At 38.1% G+C, this 15765-nt stretch overlaps 3 protein-coding genes across 3 annotated transcripts; all 3 read right to left on the bottom strand.

Moving 5' to 3' along the window:
• Window positions 1–1612: 1612 nt before the first annotated feature.
• On the bottom strand, window positions 1613–2907 carry LOC141824642 (gibberellin 2-beta-dioxygenase-like). The gene is made up of 3 exons (XM_074711964.1): window positions 2527–2907; window positions 2109–2454; window positions 1613–2013 (listed from the first exon to the last, which is right to left on the bottom strand). The coding sequence occupies exons 1-3, from the start codon at window positions 2892–2894 to the stop codon at window positions 1774–1776; spliced, it is 954 nt and encodes a 317-aa protein (XP_074568065.1). The 5' UTR covers window positions 2895–2907; the 3' UTR covers window positions 1613–1773.
• Window positions 2908–4458: 1551 nt separating this feature from the next.
• LOC141824431 (E3 ubiquitin-protein ligase GW2-like) lies at window positions 4459–10843 on the bottom strand. The gene is made up of 9 exons (XM_074711718.1): window positions 10600–10843; window positions 9914–10415; window positions 9735–9786; window positions 9586–9631; window positions 9384–9465; window positions 9149–9308; window positions 8970–9069; window positions 5304–5370; window positions 4459–5039 (listed from the first exon to the last, which is right to left on the bottom strand). Exons 2-9 carry the CDS (start codon window positions 10103–10105, stop codon window positions 4566–4568), a joined length of 1173 nt encoding a protein of 390 aa, XP_074567819.1. The 5' UTR covers window positions 10106–10415; window positions 10600–10843; the 3' UTR covers window positions 4459–4565.
• A 1508-nt stretch (window positions 10844–12351) lies between these two features.
• On the bottom strand, window positions 12352–14962 carry LOC141825424 (uncharacterized). Its single transcript, XM_074712807.1, has 2 exons — window positions 13288–14962; window positions 12352–12441 (listed from the first exon to the last, which is right to left on the bottom strand). The coding sequence occupies exon 1, from the start codon at window positions 14960–14962 to the stop codon at window positions 13586–13588; it is 1377 nt and encodes a 458-aa protein (XP_074568908.1). The 3' UTR covers window positions 12352–12441; window positions 13288–13585.
• Window positions 14963–15765: the final 803 nt, after the last annotated feature.

Here is a 15765-nt window from a genome sequence, read left to right as displayed (position 1 = left end):
CTCGTCGAATTCGCAAATGTCTCGGTCCGGATTTGCGCCCCTGCGCTTGCTGCCGTCGCTGTTCCTTCTTGCAACGGTAGTCGTTGCGGCGAGCGCGCAGGAGCTCAGCACGACGCATAGCCCAGCTCCGGCTCCGGCGAGCGGAGCACTGGATGGGGCTCCCATGGGCTCCGCCTTTGCCGTGGCCTTGGCGTTCATAGTTTACTACCTTGCCCTGTTCCAGCGTTGAGTTGCTTCATTGTTGGATTTTGAGAGAGTTCTATTTTTCGCAATATATAAATTTTCAACAGTCATTCATGTTGATTTTGCACACTTGTGTTCATTTTTTTTAGACATTAAAAATATCCTTAATAGCATAATTATTTTTTTTCTATTTTTAATCGAAACATTATCATTTGAAATAAATAATAATATATTATTAAATTATAATAATTGATTCGATTTATTATTATTTTTGGTTATTCTAAGTTATTAGATTCCCTGATTTTTACTAATATATTTATGCACATTAATTTGCTTTAACTATATTTGTTTATAGTGTGAGTCGATTAAAATATCCTCTTTTCTTTTGTAAAAAAAAAAAAAATTGAATCCACCACCCAGGCCAAGCATGATTTGGGTTGACCTACCATGGTGTAGGTTGTGTTAGGCCAAGCATGATTTGGTCTGTCTGTTGATCTATTGGTAGAGGCTTAATCCACATGTTAAAGAACCTATTAACCAACCTCTTAACAAATACATTCGTGAATTTTTAAATGAACATGTTCACGAACTCATGAATCCAATACTGTTAAGCTCATATTCAACTTGATAATGTTTTTGAACTTGAAATCAAACTCTAACTCAGTTCGTTAACTTAATCGAACCAACTATTTTTTAAATTGAGATTCAAATAGCTCATCAGCAATTTAACTCATTTATATCCCTAAAAACACTTCATCTTACTAAAGAGCTTTTGCACTTGATCCTTTAGATCAACCAATCCTTGAAAGGTATTACTTCACCCAACAGACTTTGGCACCAGATTCTCTTGTCAATCCACAAAAAGAATTTACAATCCAAAAATATATATATATATCCAAACACACCCGTGCAAACAAATCCTTGTTAATCTTTTAACCTTTATTTATAGTAATGATTTTACAGGCGAGTCTAAACTTCTCAATATGTACAAATAGCTCCTTAACGATTGAAGTAATTAGATGAAGTACCACAATTTGTACAAATATCTCATTAACAATAACAAGTAATTAGATGAAGTAGATATGGTAGATAACTACCGTAGCTAAACATTGACAACTTACATGTACAGAGTGGTTGACAAGTAAACCATGATAGAGCAAAAAGCAATGGTGATAAATCCAAAAGTGATCAGGGTGTGAAGCATGGTGGTGACCGTCTAAGCAAAAATAAGCATGATTTATTCGTCTAATATATCTCCATTTAATCTCGATTATTCGTTACTAAATGATGAAAACTTAGTAACTCAGATCCGACTAAGTAGTAAGTACTCTTTCGCTTAAGAATCAATTGCACTCCTGGTCTTCGTCCTCGTCGATATTCCATCCTCCCAATTTGTATTCCATTTGTTAACGTATATGCAGCGATCGAGTTATATGAGTGTGAAGAAAGAAGCTGTTCATTCACCTACTACACACATATCGTATGCTAGAACTTGGAACAAACCCTCTAGCCATAAACGTTTCACAAAGTATTCCGAAGCATCATCAGATTTCGGCACGAGTACTAGTACCTCTACTCCGCTCTGCAATCTCACTTGTGGAAGCGGTCGAGCCTGTTATCTGCGAGCACAGTCTTGTAGGCGCAGCTCTTGTACTCACACCACGTGAACTCTCTGTACTGGCTCTGTTCTCCCTCCGCCATGAGCAACGGCAGCGGAGCTAACCTCTCCCCCGGCGGCGGACCTCCAAAGTAGATCATCGACAACCTCGACTTCAATGCGTTGGCCAGCACCCTGTGTTTCACGCTCCTGAATCTCCCATTCGTCAGCACCTGAAACAGACCACCCTCCAATCCATAATCACATTGGGCGAGGAGAAAAACAAAAAGATATCATTCTGACACGAATTAAGTGAACCAAAAAAGACCTGTAAGGAATCTCCGACATTGATGAAGAAGGATTCTTGGTCAGGGAGGACAGGGACCCAGCTGCCATCTCTCAAGGTGATTTCCAACCCCGCAGTGTTGTTTGATCTCAACACGGAGATGATCTGTGGATCAGTGTGCTCCCCGAACCCGGTCATGAATCCATTGAGCTCTTGAAGCATTGGGCAGGGAGGGTAATGATTTAGCCTCAGCATCGAATCACTCTCCCCATCCATCACCAACTTACTGAACACATCGCTTGGTTCGATGCCGAGCCCCTGCGCCATCAACTCTAGAATCCGACGTGATAGATTTCTCACTTCCAATATATACTCGTTCAAAGCAGAGCTGTAACATCATGAAATATCAGTAGTTGAGCAGAACAGAATAGATGATGGATTGTTAAGAGTGCATACCTACCGGAAAGAGCTTGCGGAGGCCTTCTGGAGGAAGTCCATTGAGAGGGGCTTGGAGGTGATCTCCATGAGGAGGTACTCCACCCAGCCTAAATCGCCATTGCTCCCGATACTCTTGCTGCCGTAACCGAAGGGGTTTGCCTTCCCGGCGAGCTCCTTATCCGCCGCAGGCAGAGCAAAGAACTGCATGGCTTCCTCCTCCAGCCTCGCAATGAGCTCCATGGGGATTCCATGATTGGTGACCTTGAAGAACCCGAGATCTTCGCAGGCTCTGACGAGGAGAGTCCCGGAGTCCGGCTCCAAGAGGCTGATCACAGGAACACCGCAGAAGAAGCTGCTCTGCGTTAGAACTGGCATGGTCAACACCACCATGGCGGTAAAAGCTCGGGAGGAAAACACAGAGAAAACACGCGTTGGTGGAGGAGATTCGCGTAGATATATAACAAGAGAAAACAATGCAAGCGGTGGTTGGATTTACCACGACAGAAAAGAACGAGTTGGAGTCCAACGGCGGTGGCGCCGTTGGTTTCTTTCTCCTGCGAAAGAAATGATAAGGATGGAATGCGTGTTCTGGCGTCACCGTCACAACAAGTTTACTTCTTGTCTTGTTGATTCGAGCTCTTTTTATGTATCTTCTCGTTAATTAATTTACATGTCAAATTAGGTGATGTTTCTGTGACAGTTTGAGACCATACGCATCTGGAAGGAGCACGTATTCTTTATTTAGCATATTAGGCGCATTAATTACAGCAGCTGTTAATTTGTTAGTGGCGACCCATGCCTTCAGGCACGATGAATCTCACTTTTTCTTATACTCAATCTGAAGAAAAAACATAGGAAAGTACTTAGCCTGCCACTATTCACATAGTAAGTCGGTAAGTGTGAAATTTGCAAGTTCTTGATACATCATGTTTTGTAAATGAAGAGTGATGACACAACAATGCCTTCAAATTTCCCAGGACATGTTAAGAAGGATAAATGTTGAATGAAGATGACAACCAACGCAGCTTTATGTTTAGTGTTGAGACCTCGACACCTTGTCATTTTCATCTTAATGATGATTAATTTCTACGTGGAGGTTTGCCTTTGCATCGAGTTCCTCCTTTGATAGTTTAATTTCCAGATGGATCAATAATTACACTACTATTCAGGATATGTATTGAAGTTGATTGGACATATCAATTAGTCATAATTTCCAGGGTGCGTTGGTCTAACTAGAAATAAAAAGCATGATAAAATTTTCGAAATGGGTAAACATAATTGGCGTTGGTATATTTGGTTGATGTCATGAGCAGCAGAGCATGCTCAAGGAGCTGCTTTCCTAGATTTATTTCACAATTAAAAAAAAAATCCTTCCTAGAAGCACAATGAATAGAGGTAACAATTATTAAATCTATTAGTAAATGAAACAAGAACTTTTAGCCAGAGGTCAAGGATTATCAACAGCTATTTAATCTGATAGTAAATAAAGTAGATTAAAACATTTTTAATTGGAGATTAGGGATTAAAATCCATGTGAAATTGCTAGAAGGGGTCTTTTGTTCTTAAAAATGGATCGATGTAATGTGTTTGTATGTTTAATAGTACCACTGGTTCTGTAATTATGTGCTCTCAAGTTCAAAGGTCATTTTTTACTTGCTGTTATTTATGAAAACTTTCTGCCTTAATCTATGTTAATTACTTATATTGTTTAATTATAAAGATACCATGGGTGGGATCAGTCACTTCTCTTGGAACTTCTGACAAAACACATCCATAAGCACCAAAAGTTTCCTAAATTTCATCACAGTTGGTGCTAAACCTTGCTCCTTTCTACACGGGAGCAAAGGGCTTTAATTTGAAGAAAGAGCAACTTGCACATTGCTTTACCACTTCCAAGTATATTTGAACAAATTATAGCCGTGTTTTTTTCCTTCTATGTTTCTACAAAAAAAAAAATCAAGAAAGAACATAACCAACTGACAAAGGAAAACTAACAGGGGTCCTAAAATACAAATGTAGCAGGATACAATTTGTTAGATATACAGTGAAATCACCAAACAATTATTGCAAGCCCAGTCCATGATTACTCCTCGCTTGAGCCTCAGCTAGTGAAATAGCCATGGCCATCATCATTTGCTCCTCAAAGCTTTCTGGGATAATATGTCCTGGAGCAATAGTCAAACTTTCTGCTGTAGTCCCAGCTTCAACCGTGCCATCAGAGCCAGCATAACTGGTTCCTTCTTCTGCCACCAGCGACCAGTGCTCCGTTGAACTCTCTCCAAATTCCTCAGTTGGCATTTCCCTCCTCTTCTCTAGAGAAACTGCAGCAGCATCTTTAACATCCATATTCATATGAGGAGATGAACCTTCATTTATATGTTGATGCTCAGCTAAGGCTGCAGCTGCACAAGCCAGCCCACCCGATGGGGATGGTTTCACAATATTTGCTCCATGGGCACTGCACGGCCCAACCGACATTGATGGTCCAGGCAAGAAGCTGTCTGTAGTACCTAAATTACCTTTAGATGATTGCTCCTGCTCAAAATATACAACCAATAAGTTCGACACCAAAGAGTTTTTTTTTTCCTTTTTTTTGCATGGCTGTATCAAAACAAGAGACTTAGACAAATGATGATGCATAAGCTAATGTAAGCAAGAAGCCTCAAGTAAAACAGGAGATACATTTCACAAACTCGGGAAAGAATATAAAATAGAACAGCTATTCAAATATGCATCTGCATAAAGTTGGTCCCCTGTATATCTAAATATTTCCTGAATTCCATATGCAGATCACATTACCTGAACGGAAAGCCAGATTGCTTCCATGATCATTATGTCCTCAAGATCCAGGTCAAAGTTGTCATCCCTGCATTTCAGAGTAATGAAATGAGAGATGAGAAGAACAAATAGGCTTCATATGACTTGATAACTAATGTGGATGAAGATAAAAACAAATTGTCAGACATGTCATAAACACAATGGCATTGCATATTTCAGTTAACCATAATAATCCAACAACTTAGCTGATTGAAAAATAAAAGTGTAATCAACTTTCTCCAAGAGATATTGAACAAAGAAAAGAAAATATGAAAATATGAAATCATGATCTAGTAAATTATTTAATATCATTCAGGGACATGACTTCAGGGACCTACAGCAGGAGTCTTGTTTCTCTATAATTTCAATTATATTGGTGCCATGGTTTCAGCAAATCTTGATGGCAATAATAAAATCTGAACAAAGGATTACATTGACAATGGAAAGAAGGGAAAAGAACTGATGTTGACATTACTTGAAGAACAAACACTTATCATTGTTACAAACTGTAATCTGAACTAACTGGATTGGGTACCCAAATACTACACCAAGATTATCTGAGAATTATATCGTGAACCAAATTGATGATTTTTTCAAATTATTAATTCTATCAATTCCTGAATTGTAGGTTCAGTTAAAACTGCAAGACCTAAATTAATAATTTTATATTCTAAGATGCAAAATAATACAATATGGTTGGATCGTGGTGATAGTGAGGTGAATGTGAATGCTAGAGAGGGAGGGGTGAATAACATGTCATAAAACACAATTAGTAGTGGAAAACAATAAAAAAAAGAAACAAGCGCAAACCACACACAGATACAAGCGATGTAGCGTGGTTTGGCAACCCCAGGCTCTTAGTCCACGACCTATGATCCTTTAAGTGGATCCCTCTTGAAATCTTCTATGTTTTCTCCTATTCGATAAAATGTTGAAGGTAGAGAAATCTCTTACAAGATTGTAAAGATAGCTTTGGAGGCTTACAATAGAATTCTACAATTTTACAATGAGGCTCAACGATAGCAATGAAATTAATGAATTAATATCTATTCTTCATGGCCTCTGAATCTTCTTTTAAAGCCTCCTCCACATAGCAAAATCTTGACATGATCTTGTTGATATGATACCCATCAGACGGCTCATCTTTCACTATCAATCGATTAATCCAACTGATTCCAATGGCTTGCGATTGATTCCTATGATGATCGCTTCATTCAAGGTCCATTATTTGATTGCCTTGATCAAATCTTGTGGCTTGCGATTGATTCCTTCAATTTCTCGGATAATAAATGCATTAGTCGATTTAGTAGATTGGTCAAAATAGAAACATGGAATATAGTAGGTTTCTTAGTCTCAATCGACTATTCATACATTTTAGTCGCCTAGTAAGTTGACTTCAACTCGTCTTATGGCCGAGTCCACCTAAGTTGAGATCTACCCACGCTCGAGTATATTTCCACTCAACTCCTAAGTCACATGCCTTCCACCATGAGACCTACCGTCAATTTCCCATCAAGTTTCTCGTCTCTCGGATGCACTTAGCCCTCGACTCACTTCTTGTGGCATCCTTCTCACTTAGCTTACATAGTGTGTCTCCAATAATCTTCAGTCAAACTTTTCGTCCTCAAACGCATCAAGCCTCTTGGCTCCCTTTCTTGCTATCCTTTTTGCACCACTTGCATACTCTGCTTTTCAGCACAACTACCTTAATGTTCGTCATCCTATACACCCTCGAGTGTCTCATACCACCCTTCTCTAATCTTCTATGAAATTTGAGTCATCAAGTACTCAATGTATGTATATCTAAGTCCACAATCTCTCGAACGCCCCATACCACCCTTCCCCAATCTTCCTCAAAATTTGAGCCATCAAGTACTCAATGTATGTATATCTAAGTCCTTACACACATAGATACACAAATCAAATACAAAGGCAAGGCCTAAGTTAAACACTTTATCCAAATATCAAAAAACTCGTAGTCACACCGGACTACTTAGGGACCAAAAGTTCCAATAAATATTCTATTTTATGTATAATATAATTAATAGAATGTGAACATTATTCACAACAAAGAAATTAAATTCATATCTAGAGCATCTTGAAAAGAAATAACAGAACAAAACATTTCATTCTAGATTCCTCCTCCTCCCTCACTGTCTGCTCCTTAATCTTGAGAGCATCAATGCAACCAAAGAGAGGGAAACAACAATCATGGTAAATGAAAAGATGAAGAAGATGACATTGATGTATCAAGACTTCTTAATCACTGCTGAATGTTGATTCCACCCTCATTGTCGAGGATGAGGCTCAATGAGACACGACTTATTCTTCATTTATTTCAACATCAAGCAGGAAGTTCACGGTCAAATACTGTCAAATACTGAATTTCTGAACAAGATTTATTCTTCTACATCATAATCAACTTCAAGTCTCTTCTTCTACATCATAATCAACTTCAAGCCCCAATCCACATACCTCTATTATGTAACAGAATATTCATCTTTTTCTTTCTATATTGAGTTGCTTGATTTACAATGAATTATATATTTAATTCCTCATTTATTTCACAGTCAAGTAGGAAGTTCACTGTCGATTCCTGAATTTCCAAACAAGATTTATTCTTCTACATCATAGTCAACTTCAAGACTCTTCACCCTGATCTACCTACTTCTATTGTGTAACAGAATATTCATTATTTTCTTTATATATGGAGTTGTTTAGTTTACAAAGAATTATGTTTAATGGTACAGGCTTCATTGCTAATGGACAACAATTCTTTTTTTTCTACATGGAATGTATTAGATTGTATTGAATCAAACAAAATTTCTCTTGGTCCTTTAAAGATTTCAATTGTTCTATGATCATATCAATTCTTACAAAATATTTTGCTGCTTTGAGCTCTATATAGGACAATATTAAAAAAAAAACTAAAAACGTCAAAATATCTTTTGTTTTTATGTGACAATAATTTTCTTTAACAAAAGCTTATACCCCTAACTAAGCCAGTAAACATCCTAGTTAATTAGAGATTGCATATGTTTCATTTTTTACTGCTTCTATCATCTTACACCTTTTCCTTCAAGCATTTGCTATCTGTATAATTAATTGTTTATCACTAAATATTTCTTATGCAATTTTTTCTTAGAATATGATAATATGCACATCCATCATGTCATTTCCTAATAACCAAAATGTACTTTTATTGAAGGACCTTCATCATGCATTCAAGTTGCGTTCATACTCATACAAGTGATCCAGATTACAAAATGTAGTAGGTGAAGCAACGGAAAGCAAGAAAACAAGTAAAAAAAATCCTACTGTAATATAATAGAAAATTTTGATAATATTAAAAACAAATAAATATTTATAACAGTCAAGCTCTACGACAATATAATTTACCATTTCATATTCTACAAGATGTAATATCATACCAAATCATATACAAACTAGATAAAAACTCAATCATCTTAAAGAACAAACACAGAAATGCATAAATGTCTTGTAAGAAGTAAATTTTCAACCACGATAACCAACATGATTGCAGCATGCATTGTAAAGTAGTATTACTCATCTATATGGCTCACTCTCTAGATTTGTATGATGATATCCACCAATTACTTATAGGCTAAAATTGCATACCAGACATACCTATTCTGCCTTGTGTGTGAAAACTGCATGTTTGCAAGTGCAGAGCATGAGGCTTGAGATGAACCAAAATTGCTTTGCCTTGTGATATTTGAATGGATATCTGTTAATGAACAATAAAGATAAATGAAGCTGTCTAGTTTTCTTTTACAAAAAGCTAGAATCACAAGTCTAAAGCAGACCAGAAACAGAGGTATTATTTGTATCATGGTATCCAGCATCTGTCGGAGTCATTATTCTTGTAGATGAATGAATATCTGGCCTCTTCTTTATCCTTTCAGCTTCATCTTGTAACTCTTGCTGCCGAATCCTTATTTGGGCTTCTATAACCTTCTGTTCTTCCTGCATTTAGGAAGCAATTGAAAGGTAGAATAGAACACTGAAATTCCACAGAAGCAGGGAAACTGAGAAACTTACAACTTGTTCTACGCCCTTCTCCTCTTTTGTCTTTGCCCCACGATATTCCACGGCATAGCTTGAAGTTTTACAAAAGGGACATCTTCTAAGTCAAGTAGACATTATTTATCCAATACTTGATTATTTCCATTAAAATATAATCACATAAGTAACAAAATGCAAGTTAGAACCAGACAAAAATTAGCATAAAGGCAAAGGATACTGTGTTGGGCGAGCAGAATGTGATGGTTTCATCTGAAGAAAACACTCTGCATAAGAAACCAACTTTAGAAGAGCAATTAAACAAAATACAAGCAAATAAAAACTTAATAATTAATTACATTGCACAGTGAACATAAATTTGCATAGTACCTGTACATATGCCTTTCATGCAACACCTAGATCGGTTAAGGCTTGGATAATACTGAACACAAAATGTACATTTAACAGTCATCCAAGATTCCAAGGAAGAGAAAATGCAAGGCTTTCCAGACTAAATTTCTTAAATAGATCACAACAACAGTAAAGTTAAAATTGAATAGCGAAGATACCAGAAAGCAAATGGGGCACTCTTCCAGATTGAAAGAGTGGTCATCGGCACCTGGGTAGCAAGGTGCCAATTTGGACTCAAGAATCAGCTTCCTCAGCTTCTTATGATCGATGTCTCTGTGCTGATACAGACCCTGTGGCCTTGTATACTTCTCATCCACCACTTGCCTCCTTTTCCCAATCTTATTCCCCATCAATACCGCCACCAAAGGAAGAGATGTTCCCAAACGAATTGAAGCAAACTCCAAAAAAATCTCCTTTCTCCTATTATTTCACATATTCCTCATCCGACATCTCATACAAAAATGAAAAGTCAACGAGAAAAAAAATAGAAACCAATCAGTTGAATTCCCTCGCAGAATCCACCTTTCCGCTTCCTGTGCCAAATCACGATACTCGAACCCCCTCCAAATCCTCGCTCCTCACTCCGAAACAATGAAAGAAACCCTTCCGAGACTCGTTCCTATTTCCAAGTTCCGTATCTCCATCACAAATCACTAATTCCTGCATGCCAAATAACAACTTTTCTATTTATCACAGACAGAAATTATTCTTGAAACCCTCGAAAAGAAACAAAACCTAATCTCCCACACAAAAGCTGCTTTTCTACTCCGGCTCATCTCAATTCCCGATCTATATTACCGATATAGCAACCAAATGAAAATAAAAATAAAAGAATAAGGCATACCTTCGGGGTCGGGCAGCGACGGAGAGAGGGAGAGAGCAAGAAAACCTCACGCCACGGAGAACAAGAGAGGAAACGGAGGAAGCCGAGACGGGGAGGAAGCGGAAGGATCGGTTCAACACCCTGGGGCCGTACGAAGCGAAGAACTTTTAGAAAATGATTCGATATTTTGGCTATCTAATTCAGGAACCAAATCAACTAATAACAACAATCGCAGGAGCGAATAGAGGAGAAGCTCTCGCGATGCGAGGGCACCAATAATTCCCGGGAGAGAAAGAAAAAAAAAAGTCTTCCAATTTTGTGACGCCATCGAGCTTATCGCTCCTTCACCGGCTCCCCTGTCTTGTCACACACTCCACTCAGGGAAATTATCCGGTGACGAAGCTTAAACATGACGTCACAGGCTGACATGGCGACGGCACTTCTGAAAGAAGAACAAGGAAGCGTATCTTACGCGAGCCAAGCGATCGGTTGGCTCTTTCTCTACTCTCTCTCTCTCTCTCTTTTATTCCCAGACTGTCGCAAAATACATAATTTTGGCTATCGATTTATATACATATATATAAATTTTTTTCTCTAAAAATATAAAAAAATTACAAAATATAAAATGAGAATAAGATAATATAAAAAAAATTAGCATAGATACTACCGCAAAATAAAATAAATAAAACCAAGGTGCTACATTTGGTTCGCACAACAAAATCAAATAAAAATAGCATATATATATATATACTCCTATAAAATAAATAAATGAAAGAAAAACAATAGTTTTCTTTAATTTGATTCATAATAGATATATAATTTTATATAAATAGTTAAACAAGGACTCAAAAGAGTATAATTATTCAAGGAGTGCTTCTTTTTAATTAAAAAGGCTTAATTTTTTTTTTGGCTAAAATTTTCTTCTAAATCCATCTAAATGCTAAATGCTAAATGCTCCCATCCATCCAAATAAATTAATAGTTTTTTCAATTTTTAAAATTTACAAACTAGCGTTGACTATGCCATCTATTTGATTTTCGTCATTGTTTTTCACGGAGGCATAGGTATTGCCAGAGTTAGTTTGTTAGACCTATTTAAAAGTAATATATCATCCTGGTGACAGAAACAACTGCCACAAGAGTTCGATAAGAAGATTTATGCTATAAATTAATTCTTCCAATTCTAATTCAAGCAACAAGAAATTCATTCATCATTTGAAGCTCAAGATCTCGTTGGTAGCAATAAAAAAAAGTGTGCCCAATCATGTTTAAAGAGATTGTGCATAATCACTCTACAAAGAATTGTTCCGAAAACTTCGTAAATAAGCTAGCACCGTGCCTTTTTCTGTAATCCAATACAGCACCAAATCTATGTAGAATAGACAGAAAAACACCTAATGGTAGATCCAAGAGAATGTTCCATGACCAAGAGAATACCCAACCAAAAGATGTGAGCATAAAGATTATTCTCTGAAGATCAACAGATTTTATTTCAAATTTGAGTAGGCATAATATATCATTAGTCCATGCATGTGGTTGCAGTACCACTTACATGCATGGTTTAACAACTATCATGAATTTCTAAATCTTAGGTTCTAAATATTGAAAAGACACTTTTGAAATCCCTCATAACCATACCTAAAACAATATACCAATTGTTCATGGAATACCCATGAAGTGTAAGGGGGAGGAAGAGCAATACTAGTTCACTAGTGCAATTCCAAAAGCGCAATCTAAAGGAAGAAAGCTAAGGTAGCATCTAAAGAATAATAGAGCCTTGGAAGGATATCCTGTAGCATATCCATAAATTATCTCCACTTCCAGGTGCTATAAATGTGTCATTGATCATTGCCAATACTCAAGCCTGGTCAGACAAACACAAGGAGGAGGATAAATGTGGAGTGATAGAATCACAGTGCAGTTCTCCTCTGGCAGAGAAGTTGAGCAACAAAACTTTGGTGTATGCTATAATGCAATGCCTGCCAAAGGAGAATTGCCCTGCGATTCGTTCCCCAATGATAATTGCTTCTCAATAACAACTTAAAATGTCAAACTATGAAGAAAACCAGTAAGTAGTGTAGTGCTACATTTTATTATTCTGAGATGGAAGTAATATCATACAAGAATGTTTCTATGTTTCTGCATTACTCTCAAGCATGGTTGAGTAATTGTTTCTTATGTCTGACTAATTCACCTATGATAATTCTCTGTAGTAAAATAAAATCCGCATTAGTGGATCAATCAAATTACAACTAGTTTTAACATAGAATTTGTTTGCATATATAATTTCATAATGAAAGAAACATGATATGTGCATACACAGACATTCATACTTCAAAGATAGTCAATATGTTTTGGCCATAGATGAACTATGCAATTTTTTACACTGAAGAGAAAAAGCTAATAATTAGGATTTCTAAATGTTGATTTTCTAACTTCTCCCACCATCTAAATAGTTAACCAGTTAGTTAGTCTTCTGTTGACTACATGATGTAAGATTTATATCTGATTTCAGTTGCCTACTCAAGGTCATTCTATTGTACGTTTAAAAAGAATCACCATTTATTCTTCCTTAAAAATGAACAAAGAGCTATTTACACGGATATTTAGCCTGGGCACTTTATGCAACATTGGTGAAATTTTCAAGTTAAACATATAATGGACAAGGGGAAATTTGCACTTAATGTACGATGAGAAGGTTACTGCTCACCTTGTGTACAGCTTATAAGAGACCTCTGGTTGAGAGTGCTCGAAACTATGAGACCATGTGCAAACAGATATGTTAGCACTATTATAGACTCTTGAATGCTGATAGTCATGCCTTCGTGGTCGAGATCCTAAATTGCTTACATGCTGACAAAATTTTACTAGACTGTGATTTTCTCCTGCGCATGCAAAGCTTCAAACCTGGGTAAGAGTAGATATACAAAATTTTCCAACATTCGTCTTCTATGATGGCCTGATCCAGCATCCACTTTGGTCACAGTTGCCAGGATATATGAGACCATTCATCTTACTGTCAAACCATGCAAAATCAAATTATCCGACTCGACCAATGTAGTACTAATTGTCTTCTCCCACTCATCAGAGCCCATAGCATTTGCCTTCACCAAATTAGTCAAAGTTGACCTAACCAAACTCCAATTCTCCTCTCCCTCCAGCAATTTCTCCAAAAATTTCCACAAACTCACTGGATAAGGTGTATACCCTTTGAACAACATCTCATCCATAATCATCCTTGCCCTTCGGATTTGTCCAGCATCACATAGTCCCTTGAATAAAGTCCGGTAAGATATAACATCAGCGGGGCATCCCCTCCTTGGCATATCATCAAAAAGCTCACTTGCATCCATCCATTTCCCAGCCTCACAAAGTCCGGAAATGATTATGTTGTAACTCACAACATCTGGCTTGCATCCTTGTTTCACCATCTCATTCAGAGTCTCATAGGCGGCATCAAAGTCCTTCTCATCTTTGCAGAAACCACTGAGAATTGCATTGTAAGTCACAACATCTGGTTTTACCCCAAGTCGCTTCATTTCCTCCAGAATATCAACCACCTCTCCTTTCCTGCTCGCTTCAAAGAGAAAACGAATCAGGGTAGAATAGGCACTAGAGTCCAACTTCAAATTTGTGTCTAAAAGCATCTCTTCTTTTAGCTGAAGTGCGAGGTCCAATTTGCCATCTTTACAGAGACCTTTGAGCAGAGACGTGTATACACTAACATTGGGCTTCACATTGTATTGCTTCACCATCGTCTCTTTTAGCCTAAAAGCGTCATCCAGCATTGAATTGGCACAGAGACCGGATACCAGAGTGGCAAAGGTGAAAGCAGTTGGATCGATCCCTCTCGTCCGCATATGGTCAAACAACTCCCATGCTCCTGGAAGAGAGCCTGAAGCTATACGGGCGCGGATCAGTACGTTGTATGTGCACGCGTCGGGGGTCAAACAGTAGTCATCGAGGCCACGGAGCAAAGAATTGGCCCCCTCTAGGTCGCCGCAAGAGATGGAGGCGTGGAGGAGGGTGTTGAAGGACCGGATGGTCCGGAGGCAGCGGAAGGAAGGGATGCGCTCGAAGGTGCGGCGTGCTTCGGCCGGCATGCGGGCTCGGCCGTAGAAGGAGATGATACGGCAGAAGAGGGCTTCCTTGGCGACAAAGCGGGTCTCCAAACTCATCTGGCTGAGGACATCTTCCATCTCCGTGAACATGCGGGCCTTGCCAAGCTTGCAGATGACAAGGTCGTAGGATCGCGCGCTGCGGCGGAAGGTCTTGGAGGGAGACGGGACAGGGTTGCGGAAGAGCTGGAGGGCGAGATGAGGATTCGCCTCGAGGCGAATAAGGGAGGTGAGGCGGAAAGGCGTCACCTTGGCGGCCTTCTCCATCGAATTGAACTGGTGACCGGGTACCCGAACCAAAGCATTGAACAGAGAGAGAGAGAGAGAGAGAGAGAGAGAGACCCTTGGGCTTGGAGCCGAGAATGGGCGTTCAGTGCCCCTTGCTGAGCTTCGAGACCTGAGAGGATACAAAATGGGCCGTTAAATGGGCTTTGATGATGGGCCCATGGAGAATGGCGGGAATGCTTCGTGGGTCCCAAGGCACGTGCCAGGGAACCAGTAGCCGTAGTTGGAGCATTGGATTCTGGAGGTGTTTCCATAGGACAGCCATCGTGGGAGAAGAGGAAGAAGAGAGAAGGAAAAGAGGAGACTGAAGAGACGGATGGAGAAGGGAGCGAGACTTTTGGAGTAGCATTGATCAAAACTATATAACATCTAATAATTTCAACTAAAAATTATTTTGATAAACATTTATCTAAATGGTAAATATAAATATTTTGGAGCGCTTTTACTTAAAATGGTTAGAATATAGAATATTTCGGAGTGATTCATTAATTATTATAAATGTGATAGTTTTATTTTAGCAAAAAAATAAGATAAGCAGCTTTGAATATTTTTTTAATGTAAAACGAGATAATGAAAATAAAAATAAATCTAATAATGATCTAGTATTCAGCGCGTCAAATCATCACGCGTAAAAACTGAGAAGAATAGTATGTAATGGAAACTGACAAAAATATGAAAAAAAATTACCTAATACCGACTTAATAAATTAAATAAAAAAGATTAAAAAATAAAATAAAAACAAGAATATATAAATATAAAATGAAATAAATAAATCTATCCGAAAA

Source organism: Curcuma longa, chromosome 3, assembly GCF_044706935.1.
Source record: "Curcuma longa cultivar G26 ecotype Majalengka, Jawa Barat chromosome 3, ITB_CL_G26_1.1, whole genome shotgun sequence".
Lineage (NCBI taxonomy): Eukaryota > Viridiplantae > Streptophyta > Magnoliopsida > Zingiberales > Zingiberaceae > Curcuma > Curcuma longa.
This window is presented reverse-complemented; position numbering and strand designations above follow the sequence as displayed.